General features: G+C 38.8%; 1 protein-coding gene across 5 annotated transcripts in view; it reads right to left on the bottom strand.

The window, feature by feature from the left end:
* The window catches only part of LOC129700815 (CMP-N-acetylneuraminate-beta-1,4-galactoside alpha-2,3-sialyltransferase-like), a 389,167-nt gene that overhangs the window by 98,257 nt on the left and 276,366 nt on the right, over window positions 1-14,544 (bottom strand). For all 5 annotated transcript variants that reach the window (XM_055641534.1, XM_055641538.1, XM_055641536.1 and 2 more), the window contains one exon: window positions 5,823-6,009. In XM_055641534.1, the coding sequence (XP_055497509.1) occupies window positions 5,823-6,009 (187 nt within the window). The remainder of the gene's footprint in view (window positions 1-5,822; window positions 6,010-14,544) is intronic.

Here is a 14,544-nt window from a genome sequence, read left to right as displayed (position 1 = left end):
CCAACAACGATCAGTGACGAGTGTCTATAGCTCAAATGATCACCTGATAAAATGATGTCATGTCTGCATTTTTTTCTCACACAAAAAATGCCTTCCAGGTTTTATTTTAATCATTCTGAACCATGCAAGCAAGGAAGGAACTAGTTTGGAGGATGTTAGCAAAAATACAACTACTGCTGTTTGATGTAGCCCTTTTGCTTCAGCAGCCTTTTAAGAAAGGCAGAAGGAGAAGAGCACGGGTGAAGAGGAAGTACAAGAACAGGTCTCAATGGGTGAATGGAGATGATGTGATGGACTGTCCCAGTACACCAGATGACTGGAAGAGAGTGGCGCTGCGCTTTGACAAAAGATGGAACTTTAAGCACACATGTGGGGCAGTGGATGGCAAGCATGCCATTTTTGCCCCTGTACCCCTCATTTTCCTTTTCATACAGGGTGGCACTCTGCTGGAACCATTCCTCAAGGTCCCCCTCCTGCCGCCTGGCGAAGGTGTAAGGCATAACCTTCCTCCAGCTCCCCCTCACCACCAATGGGGCATCTGCCTCTGATGCTGTGTCAGACACAGGAGAAAGGGCTGCTTTGCTGCCTTCAAATGAGGCAGTGAAGGATGGGGTGGTGGTGGGGACATATATTACCACCCTGGTCTCCTCCTCCAGGGGTCTCTCATGCAGGGCTACCTCCTCCTGCACTATCACCTCCTGTGGCATCACCTCCTGCCACTCCACCTCCTGGGTGGGCAACACCTGCATGGCAGGTTTTTTTTAGGGTTGTGCCCTCCCCCTGCGCTGCTGCCTTTTTGGTGCCATCTCTAAAACACAAGTCTCCTCTCCAAAAAACTCTCCAGCTATGAATGAACATGCCTTGGAGTGAAAGAGGTGTCGTTCTGCTGTTTAAATTATCTTTTTTTCCTACTTACCTTTTTTTCACCCCAGAGCTATTACCTTCGACTACCTACAACTAGCATCACAACCTACTACGACCGGCTTTGACTAAAAATACGACTAAAAATATATCAATTTTTACCACGGCGATTTATTTTAAGTCGCGGTCAATTTTTAACATCTTGAAAAATACGGCGCGACCTAGCTGAAGCCTCGAATACGCGGAGGCCACTCTCGACCATGAATGAGAGTGACGAAGACATCCTACGACCTTGTGGCGACCTTGCCGCGACTATGGATCGCGGGCAAACTCGCCAGAGGTCGCCCAAGTGGGACAAGGGCTTTAACCACCTTGTAAATATGGACAAAAAAACCCAAAAAATATTCTAAACACAATTAAACAATACATAGCACTTCTAGATCTCGTGAATACAACTCCCGTGATTTTCATTGCCATTTCACTATATATTTCAAATTTGCACTCTACATTTAACATTCATAAAAATCATCAACGCTGTTGTAATTCTAGACTTGATTGCACTTGTGATGCATCACAGTGCAAACAGTTATTTTTGTGCCAATCTCAGGAGATTATGTACAGTTTACAAAAGAACAAGTTGCAAATGGTCTGCGAAAGTAATAGACTTATAGGTCTGACATCTTTTCTCATTCCTAGTATCCATGGATTACATACTTAATTAGTTACAGTTTGTCAAGAAGTACTTAAAAGAGCAACCACTGTTTTGGAAAAAGGTCTTGTGAACAGATGAGACAAATATTAACTTATATCAGAGTGATGGCAAGAGCAAAGTATGGAGGAGAGAAGGAACTGCCCAAGATCCAAAGCATACCACCTCAGCTGTGAAATAGCCTTTAATAAAATCTGACAATGTACACTTTAACCACATGTGATTTTTTTCTATTACAAATCTCAAATTGTGGAATTGTACCAAACATTATGGAGGGCACTGTATATTAAGAATGGAAATCGAATAATTTTCATTTCTGCTGTCCTCGCATCAGGGGAGTTTCTTGACAAAATCACCAATGAATCTGTCCTCTCTCTGACCAACTTGCCTAGCATCCCTGCAACCCTTAAGCAGAAGCATCTCCGTTAGCATGGACACGTACACAAGATGGAAAATGGGTGCATCCCCAAAGTGCCGCCTGCCCGCCCGCCCCCCCCCCCCCCCCCCCCCCCCACTTTATTCAGTGCTTTCAGATTTCAACCACTCTCCCACTAAAAGTTCTTCCTCCATCCCCTATAAATCTCCAACTGCTTACCTTAAACGTATGGTCACCTAAGGAAAAATTATTTTCACCATCTATCCTATATATTCCCATCATAATTTTTTAATATCTCCATTATAATCCCTTCAGTCTTCCCATTAAATATATCAAATCTGGGCTATCCAGTCTCTCCTCATAACTGAATTGTTCCAAGCATCAGCTTGTTTGCACTCTTGCCATACGATCATTTCCTAGATCATTTTTTAAAATCCTATGTTTGATTGCAAAATAAAGGGTCAAATGAAGCCTGAGAATCATATGAAGAATGCACTTATTATAAATGTAACCTAACTTCAAACACAAGTTCACATCAGTTTCCACTAGATTACAAAAAATGGCTTCATGCTTCTTATTGCATATTTTCCACAGCCATTCCAGGTGATGGTATAAGCATTTCTTTTTTTCACATCACACTACTTTATCAGAAAGCATTCCACATTATAACTAAACAATTGACACAAGTTGCTGGAGTAACAGCAGATCGGGCAACATAGGTGATATTTCGGGTCGGGACCCTTTAGTCACATTGAAGAAGGGTTCTACCTGAAATGTCATCTATCCATGTTCTCTAGAGATGCTGCTTGACCCGTTGAGTTACTCTAGCACTTGATGTCTTTTTTTATAAACCAGAACCTGGTTTTAGCAACAAAGCATACTGCTGAACCTAGAGATTATTCCATGTTTGGAATAGACCAGAGCAGAAAATTGAAATTTACCAGCTGGTCAGACCAATATTGTACATAGTGTGAGTGGCCATTGATAAGGACACATAATATGTATGCTATCAAAATGCTTAGAAAGCAAGCCCTTTAAACTATTTATAACCACTAAAAGCATAAGGAGAGTTACCCCTCAGGCAATGTTACTTTTTCCAATGCTCTGAGTACTTAATCTGTTTTTATTGAATAGGTTCAAACAAATGAGGGAATTCAAAAATTGTGTCTAAAGTTAAAAGATTAGATACTGGTTATTAACAAAAACAAACCAGTATGTGGATAAGAGGACTATTAAAAATAAAGATATAATAATTGCTTCTATAAAAACTGAACCAAACTGTATTTGCTAAGTGTCCTGTACAAACACTGATCAACAAAGATAAGTTTTCTTATTGAAGTTTTAGCTCCTCAACGGGATTTGAAATGTAGATGGCTTTGGGAAAAAATAATTAACTTTAGTAATATAATGTTTGATAGTAATTTTGCCTTCTTGGAAGATGCAAGAACATAATTTAGCATGCAAGGAACAAAGAATAATAAGCTTGCGTTTTAGAGAGACTCACAACATCAGGACACATCAAAGCATATTTTAATCTGAAATACTTTTGACTGAAAAAAATGTGATGGGTAATTTGCACTCAGCTAAGGTTTCTGCAGATAATAAAGTGACGATGACCAGTAAGAGACACAAACAACTGCAGATGCTGGAGTCTGGAACAAAAAATAAACTGAAAGAACTCAGCAGTTCGAGTAGCATGTATGGAACAAAGAGGTGGTCGCAAAAATAAGTCGGGTAATTTTTTTTAAAGAGGTTTCACAATTGTTTCTTGGAAACCATTTCAAATTAACGAATATTAACACTAAAGTCACAGTGAATGGTTTGTTATGGAATTTCACCAACTTACATAAAAGAAACATCTGCTGCATAATCCTCTTGCTATCTGATCTGCCATTGTACAGCAAAGGTAGAGGGGATGAATACAGACGTACAAAATGCCCATCAAGCATTGACTGGTATCTCAGATGTTGTCAAACTTCTGGAATGTTGGTGCAGTTATAACCATGCAGGGAGGTGGAGAGTTGTCTATCACACTCTTCACATACCTTGTAAGTGGTAAAGAGGTCTTGAAGAATCATTCAGGTCGGCTCTGTTGTTTCATAATTGTTCCCAGTATATTAATGATGCCATTAAATACTACTGGGATGTTGTGAGGTTTACCAAGTCTGCATGATGTTTATACCTTAGTGCATGCAGTTATCTCCAGTTCTAGATGATAGGTTTTCACACAACACTGAAAAATAACTATAAAGGTCGAGGACTTTATTAAGTGTCATCTCGTGACCAGTACACATACACAAATAAATTAATAGGATTCACTGATGTAAAAAAACCCGGAGCACATCTATTAACGCATCTGAGATATTTCTTGGGATGGCTAGGTCAAATGAGTCATGAGAAGACATGGCATATGGAATTTAATGTGGGAAAACGTGATGTCATCCATTTTGGTCGAAATGGAGAGAGTTTGAAAGTGTTGGTGTTTAGTAGGAATTCGGTGTCCGTGTGCATAAATCCTGGAAAGCATCAAGCACACATATAGAGTATCAGAAGGCAAACAACGTTTTGGCTGTTGTTCCAAGACTATATGAGCCCTACAGTAAAGATATGTCGACTTGTATGAGAGCCAATGGAGATTGCTTGCATAAAACTGTGCACAAGATTAGTCCCTTATTAAAGTAGAGATCTAATTGTAGTAATGGCCTTGAAGGTTTGCCAGATTAATTCGTGTTGAGTTTTGAATGAGTTTTGAAGGAGCAAACTGAGCCTAAACTCTGAAATTAATATAAAAAAACACTGGATGTATTCAGCAGCTCAGGCAGCATCCATCGAGAAGCAAATAGAGCTAAAGATCAGGTCGATGAGATCTTATCAGTTCATCAATTCTCATCATATTTTACAGCTCCTCTCCTAAGATTAGGTTGCTTTCTTCATTTACAGCATGAGTCATCGCCATAAAGTCAATCTACTTTCTGCAATGAAAGAAGCAGCACACAACATGGGATAGCAGTGCTATTGAAGCAAAGAGATAATTGTATGCGTTAAATCCTCAGTTATGAAGATCCCATGGAAAATGTACTAAAATTGCAATAAAACTGCCTCATATTAATGATTGAAATTTCTCATGACATATATTTAAAAGTACAAAAGTGGACATTTACTGATGTGAGGTAGCCAGCTTTTGTCTTTTATACAGTGAAAGCATGTATCCTGCATAAATATTGTATCAAATGAATACAACAAGGTTGCACTGATACTTCTCTTGTTCATTGGTATCAATGGATTTATTTTCTCAACCCATTTGAAATTCCATGAAAGGAAAGATAATCCTTGAATGGCAGCACATATTGATTTATTACATAATCTGTATTTAGATTAATATTGTAGAGAAGCAAAATTAACTGAATCATAATTTAACTTGATCCATGTGCCAAGAGATTGTTAACACTGGATTAATCGGACTAATTCTGAATACCACCGACCAATACCTTCAGTCATGGATTATTATTGTATGTGGTGTTTGATGATTATGATGAATGATTCTTGATATCACTCACTGGTTAATATTGTGCTCTACTGTTCTTACATTAAGACTACAGCTCGCTGAGAAACTCACTGCTGATATGATCCTAATGTGGTCATTCAAAAATACTGCTTACTCGCATTACCTCACCAGGGAATAATAAGTCATTTCCTAATGTACATGTTATTCAATTAATCATATTTAACATTTCATCCCAAAGGAAGAATTGAATTTAAAGATTTACTATGTTGAACATTTAATAGGCCAATTCCACTGAACACACAGATTTAATTTACCAGATCTATATTTTTCCATTCAAAATGTCACAACCATCTGGGAATGGGGTAACTTACCACTTTTTCTTTGTAAACAATGTATTTCAACCATTTGAAATCTTGAGGCTTGAATCCAGTAAATGCGAATAGCGAGTCCTTCTCATATCGTGTGGGTTTCTGGATGGCACCTTCTGGATATGTGATTCGAAGGGTTGTCTTTGTGCCAACGTCTTTTTCAAATCCTTTCACAGGGGCTTCATTAAGTCTGTAAAATAATTAACAGAAATTTAGCAATATTACAAAAACATTTTCTATTATTTGGTGTGTGCATCCAAAGGTTTCCCAAGCAGGACCATGCTGCTTCTCTCAATTAAGTTATTCATAGTCAACAACATTCGATGGATGTCACAATCCTCCTATTTTACAATCTCTATTCCATCGCTCACACTCCCAACTTAAAATACTATTTCAATCTATTTCTGAATATCAAGAAATGCAAGCTTCATATGTATGAAAATCTGTGCATAGTAATGCACATTTATTATATCCTAGATATGCCTCTCAGCTGGCTTCCTCTTCTTGAATTAGCAAAGCATAGAATGCTATGGACCAAGTGCTGGAAAAAGTGATTAGTGTTGATGCATATTTGATTGTCGGCTTAGACACATGGTGCCAAAGGGCCCATTTCTGTTTTGTTTAATGCTGTAACTCTTTCTTCAGCTAAGCATATCAAAATTTGCCAAAAGAGAAAAAATAAAATCAGATGTAGAGACGTTGTGAGAAATAAAATGAATAAATTTTAATAGGTTTCCATTTCGGGTAAATAAAGATGAGCAAACTACAAATACAATGAAATGCACACTTGTTAGTACATGACAAATGAACCATATTCAAACAAACCAATCAGAAAATAACTTGGGAGTCATTGTAACAAAATTGTGGTAATTATAAACTGGGGTTCATTTTGAAGTGCATAAATCAAGTGCATAAAAGATGGAATGCATTAGCAATTGCAATGGAATTAAATTTAACAAAATTAAGTATCAGACATTGTTGGGCAGACAAAGTGCCTTCTCTAAAAGTCTGAACTATCAATTGAAAAAAAAAATTCAGGTGCAGTTTTGCCAGCTGAAGCTTCTAATGATCAGAAGGTTGAAATCTTACTCCAGAGACCTGAGCAGAAAATTCCAGGCGATAACTCATTGCGGCATCGGGGAGTTTCTTTTGATGAGTTATTCTACTCTCTCAGACAGACATAAAAGAACCCATAACACTATTTCATAAGAGAACAGGTGAGTGTCCTTTGCAATACTTATCTCTCAACATCTTCAAAAAAAGCTATTTTGGAGACCTTGCTATATTTGAGTGCCACATTGCCTATATTACAACAGTATCTATACTTTAAAGTTAGTTCACCGACTAAAATGCTTTGAAACTTTCTTAAGAGAATCTCTTTCTTTTCTGGCTCTCCTTCCAACAGACGTGACTCCAAAGTATCCAAGTAATTTTATGAAATTATGAAGGGCACTGTTAAAGTTGATTTGAATTTTTTTTTTACCTTAATATGGAGAATTTTTACAAAATGAAATTCTGGGAAATAGTAAAATATTCAACACAAAATGGCCGCATGCCTTAAGTGTTAACCCAAAATTACAAACAATCTACATTCTACAAAATACGGAGTTAACGTTAAAAAGAATGTGTCAGTTACTATGACAAACAATGAATGCAATTGCCATTCAGGCAGTACAGAGAAAACCCAAAATATTACGGCTAGGAACTGAAGAACCAAATCCATGATCTCTGAGCCGAAAAATGTGGATGTGTCATAAACATGGGAAAAAAGAAATGTGGGTGTATATTTATGTAAACACACCTGTTCAACATTTGCAAATACAGAATAAATAGGCCAGAAAGATAAACAGTAATTACAGAATTTCAGCATATTCTTTATGCCTGCATCATTTACAATGGATCATATTTAAAAAATACTGAACTTAAATGATAGATTTGAATTAAAATCCATCTTCTGAGGATATGTAACTATGTCTTTGGATTTTAACATGACCTATGGCCAAACCATGTCTCAACATATGGTAGATGACATGAAGAATATATTGAAACCATGAGATGGAAGGTCAAATAATACTTCACATGCACGTACTATAAACAAATACCCTGGAATGCAGAAATAAGTTATAATCAACAGATACATCTTTGAAAAATACTTTCGTCATCAATTCTTTTATTACTTGGTAATGATCTTTATTTCTTAAACCATGAGCTTCAATCACGAGTTGTTTTTTAAATGGCCCCAAATTTTAATTTACACGATGTTGCTGAGGATAATTTTTGGAATCTACACTTGGAAAGGTGCCCATTGGAAAAGAAGAACATGACAATCCAGTGTTTATTTTTCAAATAGAGGTACCATCTACAGTAGACACAAATGTTTGCAGGTACCAACTTCAGTAGTTACTAACTTAAACCTGGATTTATTATTTTAGTCTGGCTGTAAAAAAGTGAAGTGGGTGATAGCTTTGAAGTTCTGGAATCACAGAGCTAACTAAATTCAGTTTAAAAAGTTGATAATTTAAATGCTTGGCCAAACAGCTATTGCTGGATAGCAATATCCAAGCTATTGAAAACAAGCTAGACAAACGTAAAGCTGGACTCATCTAACTTGGGGAACTGAGTAACTGCTGTGCTCGTTTCAGAGATATGGTTCACCACTGCTGCAATCCAGCAGATGGACTCTATGGCATCCTCAGGCAGGGCGAGTGGCGTAGGGGTCTGCTTCCTGAGCAATGCCTTGCTGGTGCTTGGATGTGGAGATCATGGCGAACTTCTGCTCACTAGACCTGAACTATCTAATGCTCAAGTACCGTCATTAATACCTGCCATGGGAATTTACTTCAGCCATTCTAACAGCAGTTTACATTCCACCTATCCTGATGTTAAGCTTGCATTGGATGAACTATAAAATGCTGTCGAAAGCCTTGAAACAAAGTACTCCAACGTCCTGTTCATCATAGCAAGTTCAAATTTCAAGTTCCAATGTATTTGTCACATGCACCATAAGGTGCAGTGAAATGTAATTTACCTAATCGGTGGCCGATTAGGAAAAGGGGAGATGCAATGTGACCTGGGTGTCATGGTACACCAGTCATTGAAAGTAGGCATGCAGGTGCAGCAGGCAGTGAAGAAAGCGAATGGTATGTTAGCATTCATAGCAAAAGGATTTGAGTATAGGAGCAGGGAGGTTCTACTGCAGTTGTACAGGGTCATGGTGAGACTACACCTGGAGTATTGAGTACAGTTTTGGTCTCCAAATCTGAGGAAAGACATTCTTGCCATAGAGGGAGTACAGAGAAGGTTCACCAGACTGATTCCTGGAATGTCAGGACTTTCATATGAAGAAAGACTGGATAGACTTGGCTTGTACTCGCTAGAATTTAGAAGATTGAGGGGGAATCTTATAGAAACTTACAAAATTTTTAAGGGGTTCGACAGGCTAGATGCAGGAAGATTGTTCCCGATGTTGGGGAAGTCCAGAACAAGGGGTCACAGTTTAAGGATAAGGGGGAAGTCTTTTAGGACCGAGATGAGAAAAACATTTTTCACATAGAGAGTGGTGAATCTCTGGAATTCGCTGCCTCAAAAGGTAGTTGAGGCCAGTTAATTGGCTAAATTTAAGAGGGAGTTAGATGTGGCCCTTGTGGCTGAGGGGATCAGGGGGTATGGAGAGAAGGCAGGTACGGGATACTGAGTTGGATGATCAGCCATGATCATATTGAATGACAGTGCAGGCTCGAAGGGCCGAATGGCCAACTCCTGCACCTATTTTCTATGTTACAATTAAAAAAGGACATAACGCACAACATAATTCAACACAGATATCCATCACCACATTCTTCACTGTGGTGGAAGGCAATACAGTTCAGACAGTCCTCCTCCTCCTACTCCTCCCATGTACTTCACCCAGACCAACCGCAGGAGCATGCTACGAAAATAAGATCATTATGTCTCTTGGCCCAGGAGAGGCCCAAATATCCTCAACCACTGTTACACTACCATCAAAGGCGTTTACCGTTCCTTCCCCCAACTGCATATTTTTGGTAAATCTGACCAACTGGCTGTGCTTCTACTCCCTGCTTACAAGCGGAGACTGAAGCAGGCGGATTGACTACAGAAAGTTGTACGTTGCTAGTCTGAGATGAGATTGTTTGCAACTGCTTTGAGCGTTTGATTGGTTGAAGGACTCTGCGACCAACCTAAATGAGTGTGCTACTGCTGACACATACTTCATCAGTAAGTGTGTAGAGCAGGGGGTGTCAAACCCGTGGCCCGCGGGCCGGATGTGGCCCGTGTAGGGGTCCGACCTGCCACGAGATAATTTCCCCGATGCCAGTGCAGGCTGTAGCTGTCCGCGGTGCCGGATCAGCGTGCGCGGCGTGATCCGGTGCGCATGAAGTCTCATTTTGCCCGTGACCTGAAATTAGTTAAAATGAGTTTGACACCCCTGGTGTAGAGGAATGCATGTCAAAGAAGACAAGTGTTCCCCAACCAAAAACCAGAGATAAACTGTGTGGGCCTTTCCTGGGTGATGTCCAAGTCGGCAGCATTCAAATCAAACCATCCTGAGCTTTACACTAAATTTATGCACGGCCTTCGCTGAGTCAGTCAGGGATGTGGAATCTGGTGTGGGAATGCCAGATCATCAGATTGTCCTTCCTGGGAATACATGAGAAAATTACTGGTATTGCTGGAGTGCCCAGCCGTGTCCTCAGAGCCTTCGCAGACCAGCTAGTAGGAGTATTTGTGGACATATTTACCCACTCCACCATCAACTCCATCTACACATCACTGCCTTGAGGAAGCATCTACCTTAATCGAGGACCATGTACACCCCAGACATTCTCTCTTTATCCCTCACTGGTCAGGCAGAAGATACAAATGCTTGAAAGCATGTACCATTAGAGCATCAAGAACAACATCTTTTCTGCTGTTATTATAACTCACCTCACATGAGCTAAGGATTTAGTCCAGATATCCCAACCTACCTTGTTGCGGCCCTCGTACTTTTTTTTAATCTGAACTTTCTCTGCAGCTGTAACACTATATTCTGCACTCTGGTAATTTTTATATTGGCATTACCTGTTGTACTTGTGTAAGGCTTGATTGCATTCATGTGTGGTATGATCTGACTGGTATCACACAAAACATGTTTTTCACTGTATCTTGGTACATGTGGCAGTAATAAATCGATATCAATATTACTTATCAGAGAGAAGAAATACCAATTTAGAATATCTGGAATTGCAATTAATGACCAAGGCTCCACAGAATCCTCTCAATACCTAAAGCTATGCTCCCCCTTGTACTGAAAATTAATGTCATTATCTACATTTTCTATGTTGCATTTAGACACTCAGAAAATAGCAGCATTCAGAAAATTCATAAAAGTTGGATCAGAACGTCAATGCAAAAAGAAAGATCACGTTATGAGGCCTGTAAAATTAGTTTATTTAGCATAAATTCACTTGCGGGTGAGAACATGAACTTTAGTCTGACAACTAAAGGTAAAATTCAAGTAAATTTTATCAGATAAAAGTAAATTTTATCAGATAAATTTAATGTTTCCTTGATTTATAGAAAATAACCCAGTTTGAATTAGTACAGTTATTTTGCTCCAAAGGTAGTGCACCCACAATTTTTGCCTATTTGCCACTTAGTTTAAGGAGTGGAGGGCTGAAGGCAAAAGAAAAATAATCGTGAAAATATAAACGGTCAATTTTGTGTTTTGAATGAAACTGTAAACATGTCCATGTATACAGGTGAAACTTTCCTTGTGCAATTCTAAGGATCTGATCCATGGTGAATATTTTGATTGAAATCATGCAGACCATAAAATTCTCCAGCTTTTGGATTCTTTTCATTGTAAACTATGCATGAATGTATTACTCACGTATGTGAACAATGAAGGCTGTAATTAAGAAAGACTTTCAAATATCTTTCATGTAGCAGCGTGTCAGAAGTGTAAAATAGAGCAATCATGGGACCTCATAGCTACGTGCACATTATAAGGACATGAATGAAGTGTATTAAAACAGAAAAATCATATTGACATTTTTAACCATTAATCGAACAAGAGGATTTACAGAAGTCCAATTACAATTTTCAAGGTATTTTCCCATGTACAAATGAATACATGGAAAATAATGATAGGAGGTTGCAGGGTGACTTGGACAGGTTGAGCGAATGGGTAGATGCAGTATAATGTAGATAAATGTGAGGTTATCCACTTTGACGGCAAGAACAAGGAGGCAGATTATTATTTCAATGGTGTCAGATTAGGAAAACGGGAAGTGCAACGAGACCTGGGTGTCCTTATCCACCAGTCACTGAAAGTAAATATGCAGGTACAGCAGGCAGTGAAGAAAGCTAATGGCATGTTGGCCTTCATAACGAGAGGACTTGAGTATAGGAGTAAAGAGGTCTGTCTGCAGTCTGAGACCACATCTGGAGTATTGCGTGCAGTTTTGGTCTCCTAATTTGAGGAAGGACATCCTTGTTTTTGAGGCAGTGCAGCGTTGGTTCATGAGGTTAATCCCCAGGATGGCGGGACTGTCATATGATGAAAGATTGGATTCACTGGAATTTAGAAGGATGAGAGGGAGTCTTGTAGAAATGTATACAATTATAAAAGGACTGAACAAGCTAGATGCAGGAAAAATGCTCCCAATGATGGGGGAGTCCAGAACCAGGGGCCACAGTCTAAGAATAAAGGGGAGGCCATTTAAAACTGAGATGAGAAAAAAAAAAATTTCACCCAGAGAGTTGTGAATTTGTGGAATTCTCTGCCACAGTAGAGGTCAATTCACTGGATTAATTTTAAAGAGCGTTAGATAGAGCTCTAGGGACTAGCGGAATCAAGGGATGTGGCTAGAAGGCAGGCACGGGTTACTGATTGCGGCTGATCGCCATGATCACAATGAATGGCGTTGCGGGCTCGAAGGGCCCAATGGCCTCCTCATGTACCTATTTTCTATATTTCTATAAATTAAAAGATCATTCCTAAAATTATTATTTAGACCAAAGAGTATGACGCAGCATAAAGACATTTCAAATATCGTATACTAGTCATCAAACTCTGAAGATATGGAACTAGGAGACTCATATCTGTCACTACCAATTCATTCCCAGATTCCATCCCTACGTTTTCCATCTCTGAGAACTGATTGTAAACCAAATAGTTCGGAAATCAGAAATGTGGCCGAGTTCCCGAATGGCATGGTGACACCATCGAGAAAGTCCAAAGGATACACTCCTAAACTCACAACATGTACTTCTTCCTCACTAGCACTTCTGCCAGTCCCTGTATCCATAGTACTGGAGGAGTCCAAATTTCCTCCAACTAATTACTGTGAAGACCAAAGCCATTGCCTTCAATTCCCCCCAAAATCCATGACTTGGTTTCTCTCTCGAATTCACTACTCTGGCGCACTCCTCACCAGCCTCATGTTTTTCATCTGCCAATAAATAAAGATCTTCCAAATGTTGCTAACTTGATCCTAAATTTACTGTTAACTTTCTTATAAATATGGGTTGAGAACCTTGAAAAATTGGATTTCCTGTGAAAATCATGTTACTGAATCCATTCTGATTTACCTGTTCATGGTGAATTTTGAACAACAGGCCGATGGATAATTCTTCTGATAAACTATTCTTCCCTTATATCATACTTATTTCTTGTGGTTAAAAAATAATGCACTTCAAAAAAGATTCAAACAGACAAAAGCAGCAATAGAACCATGAAAGCAAGCAAAGGAAGGGCAAACATGTAAGATCATTAGTTTAGCATCACATGAATTAAGCAATGATGCACCCTGGTAAGAAATTACTGTCTGTCTGGTTTCCACTTGGCCAGACCTACAGCTAAAGCGAATAGCTCAAGAGAATTTGAATTCTTAAGCTAGCGATTAGAAATCGTGTGAGTAGCTTGGTATGTGCATTAGCGAGCAGGCCATCTCCAATACCAACAAGGGTGACTGCAAAGAAGTAATGACAGATGTAAAAGCTAGTGCTTCACATGAGTAAATGAGAAAGATTAAAGACTGAGTAAACTTGTTTATCCAAAAGAAAAAGAAAATTATATTGCGACAATTTCTAGTTTCTAAATCACTGATGCTGATAAAAAAATGAGTAAACAAAGCATGGATTAAATACCGTTACTGCATTTATGTGCCTGATTCGGAACCGTTAAATGGGAAAATATACTCACCGGGCAGTGAATTACATGCCAAATATGTTTAACATCTTTTTTTAAAGCAATGATGAGATAAAATAAAATAAAGTACAACTGCTCTCTTTCTCAGCATTATAACATTTTAGTGGAACACAGCAGGTTTTTTTCTGTCCTAAATTTATATGTTTACATTTTACAAATAACTTTGAAGTAATCCATTAAAATTAATTTGGATAAACTTTGCCCAGAAGAAAAATATTGCATTTTAAAACCCGGTATACTATTAGCAACTGAATCCAATGTCTGGAATAAAGCAATGCATTGTGTAGCTTAACTTATTTTGCCTGATGGTACCTTGACTAGCAAGGTGGTCACAAAGTGCTGGAGTTACTCAACGGGTCAGGTAGCATCTCTGGAGAACATGGATAGGTAACATTTTGGGTCAAGATCCTTCTTCAGACTTTGAGGTGCATGGCTATGCTCACCTACTCTGACATTTATCCCATCATTTATCCCCCATCAGTCTGAAGAAGGGTTTCGGCCCGAAACGTC

The sequence above is a fragment of the Leucoraja erinacea genome, chromosome 10, assembly GCF_028641065.1.
Source record: "Leucoraja erinacea ecotype New England chromosome 10, Leri_hhj_1, whole genome shotgun sequence".
Lineage (NCBI taxonomy): Eukaryota > Metazoa > Chordata > Chondrichthyes > Rajiformes > Rajidae > Leucoraja > Leucoraja erinaceus.
This window is presented reverse-complemented; position numbering and strand designations above follow the sequence as displayed.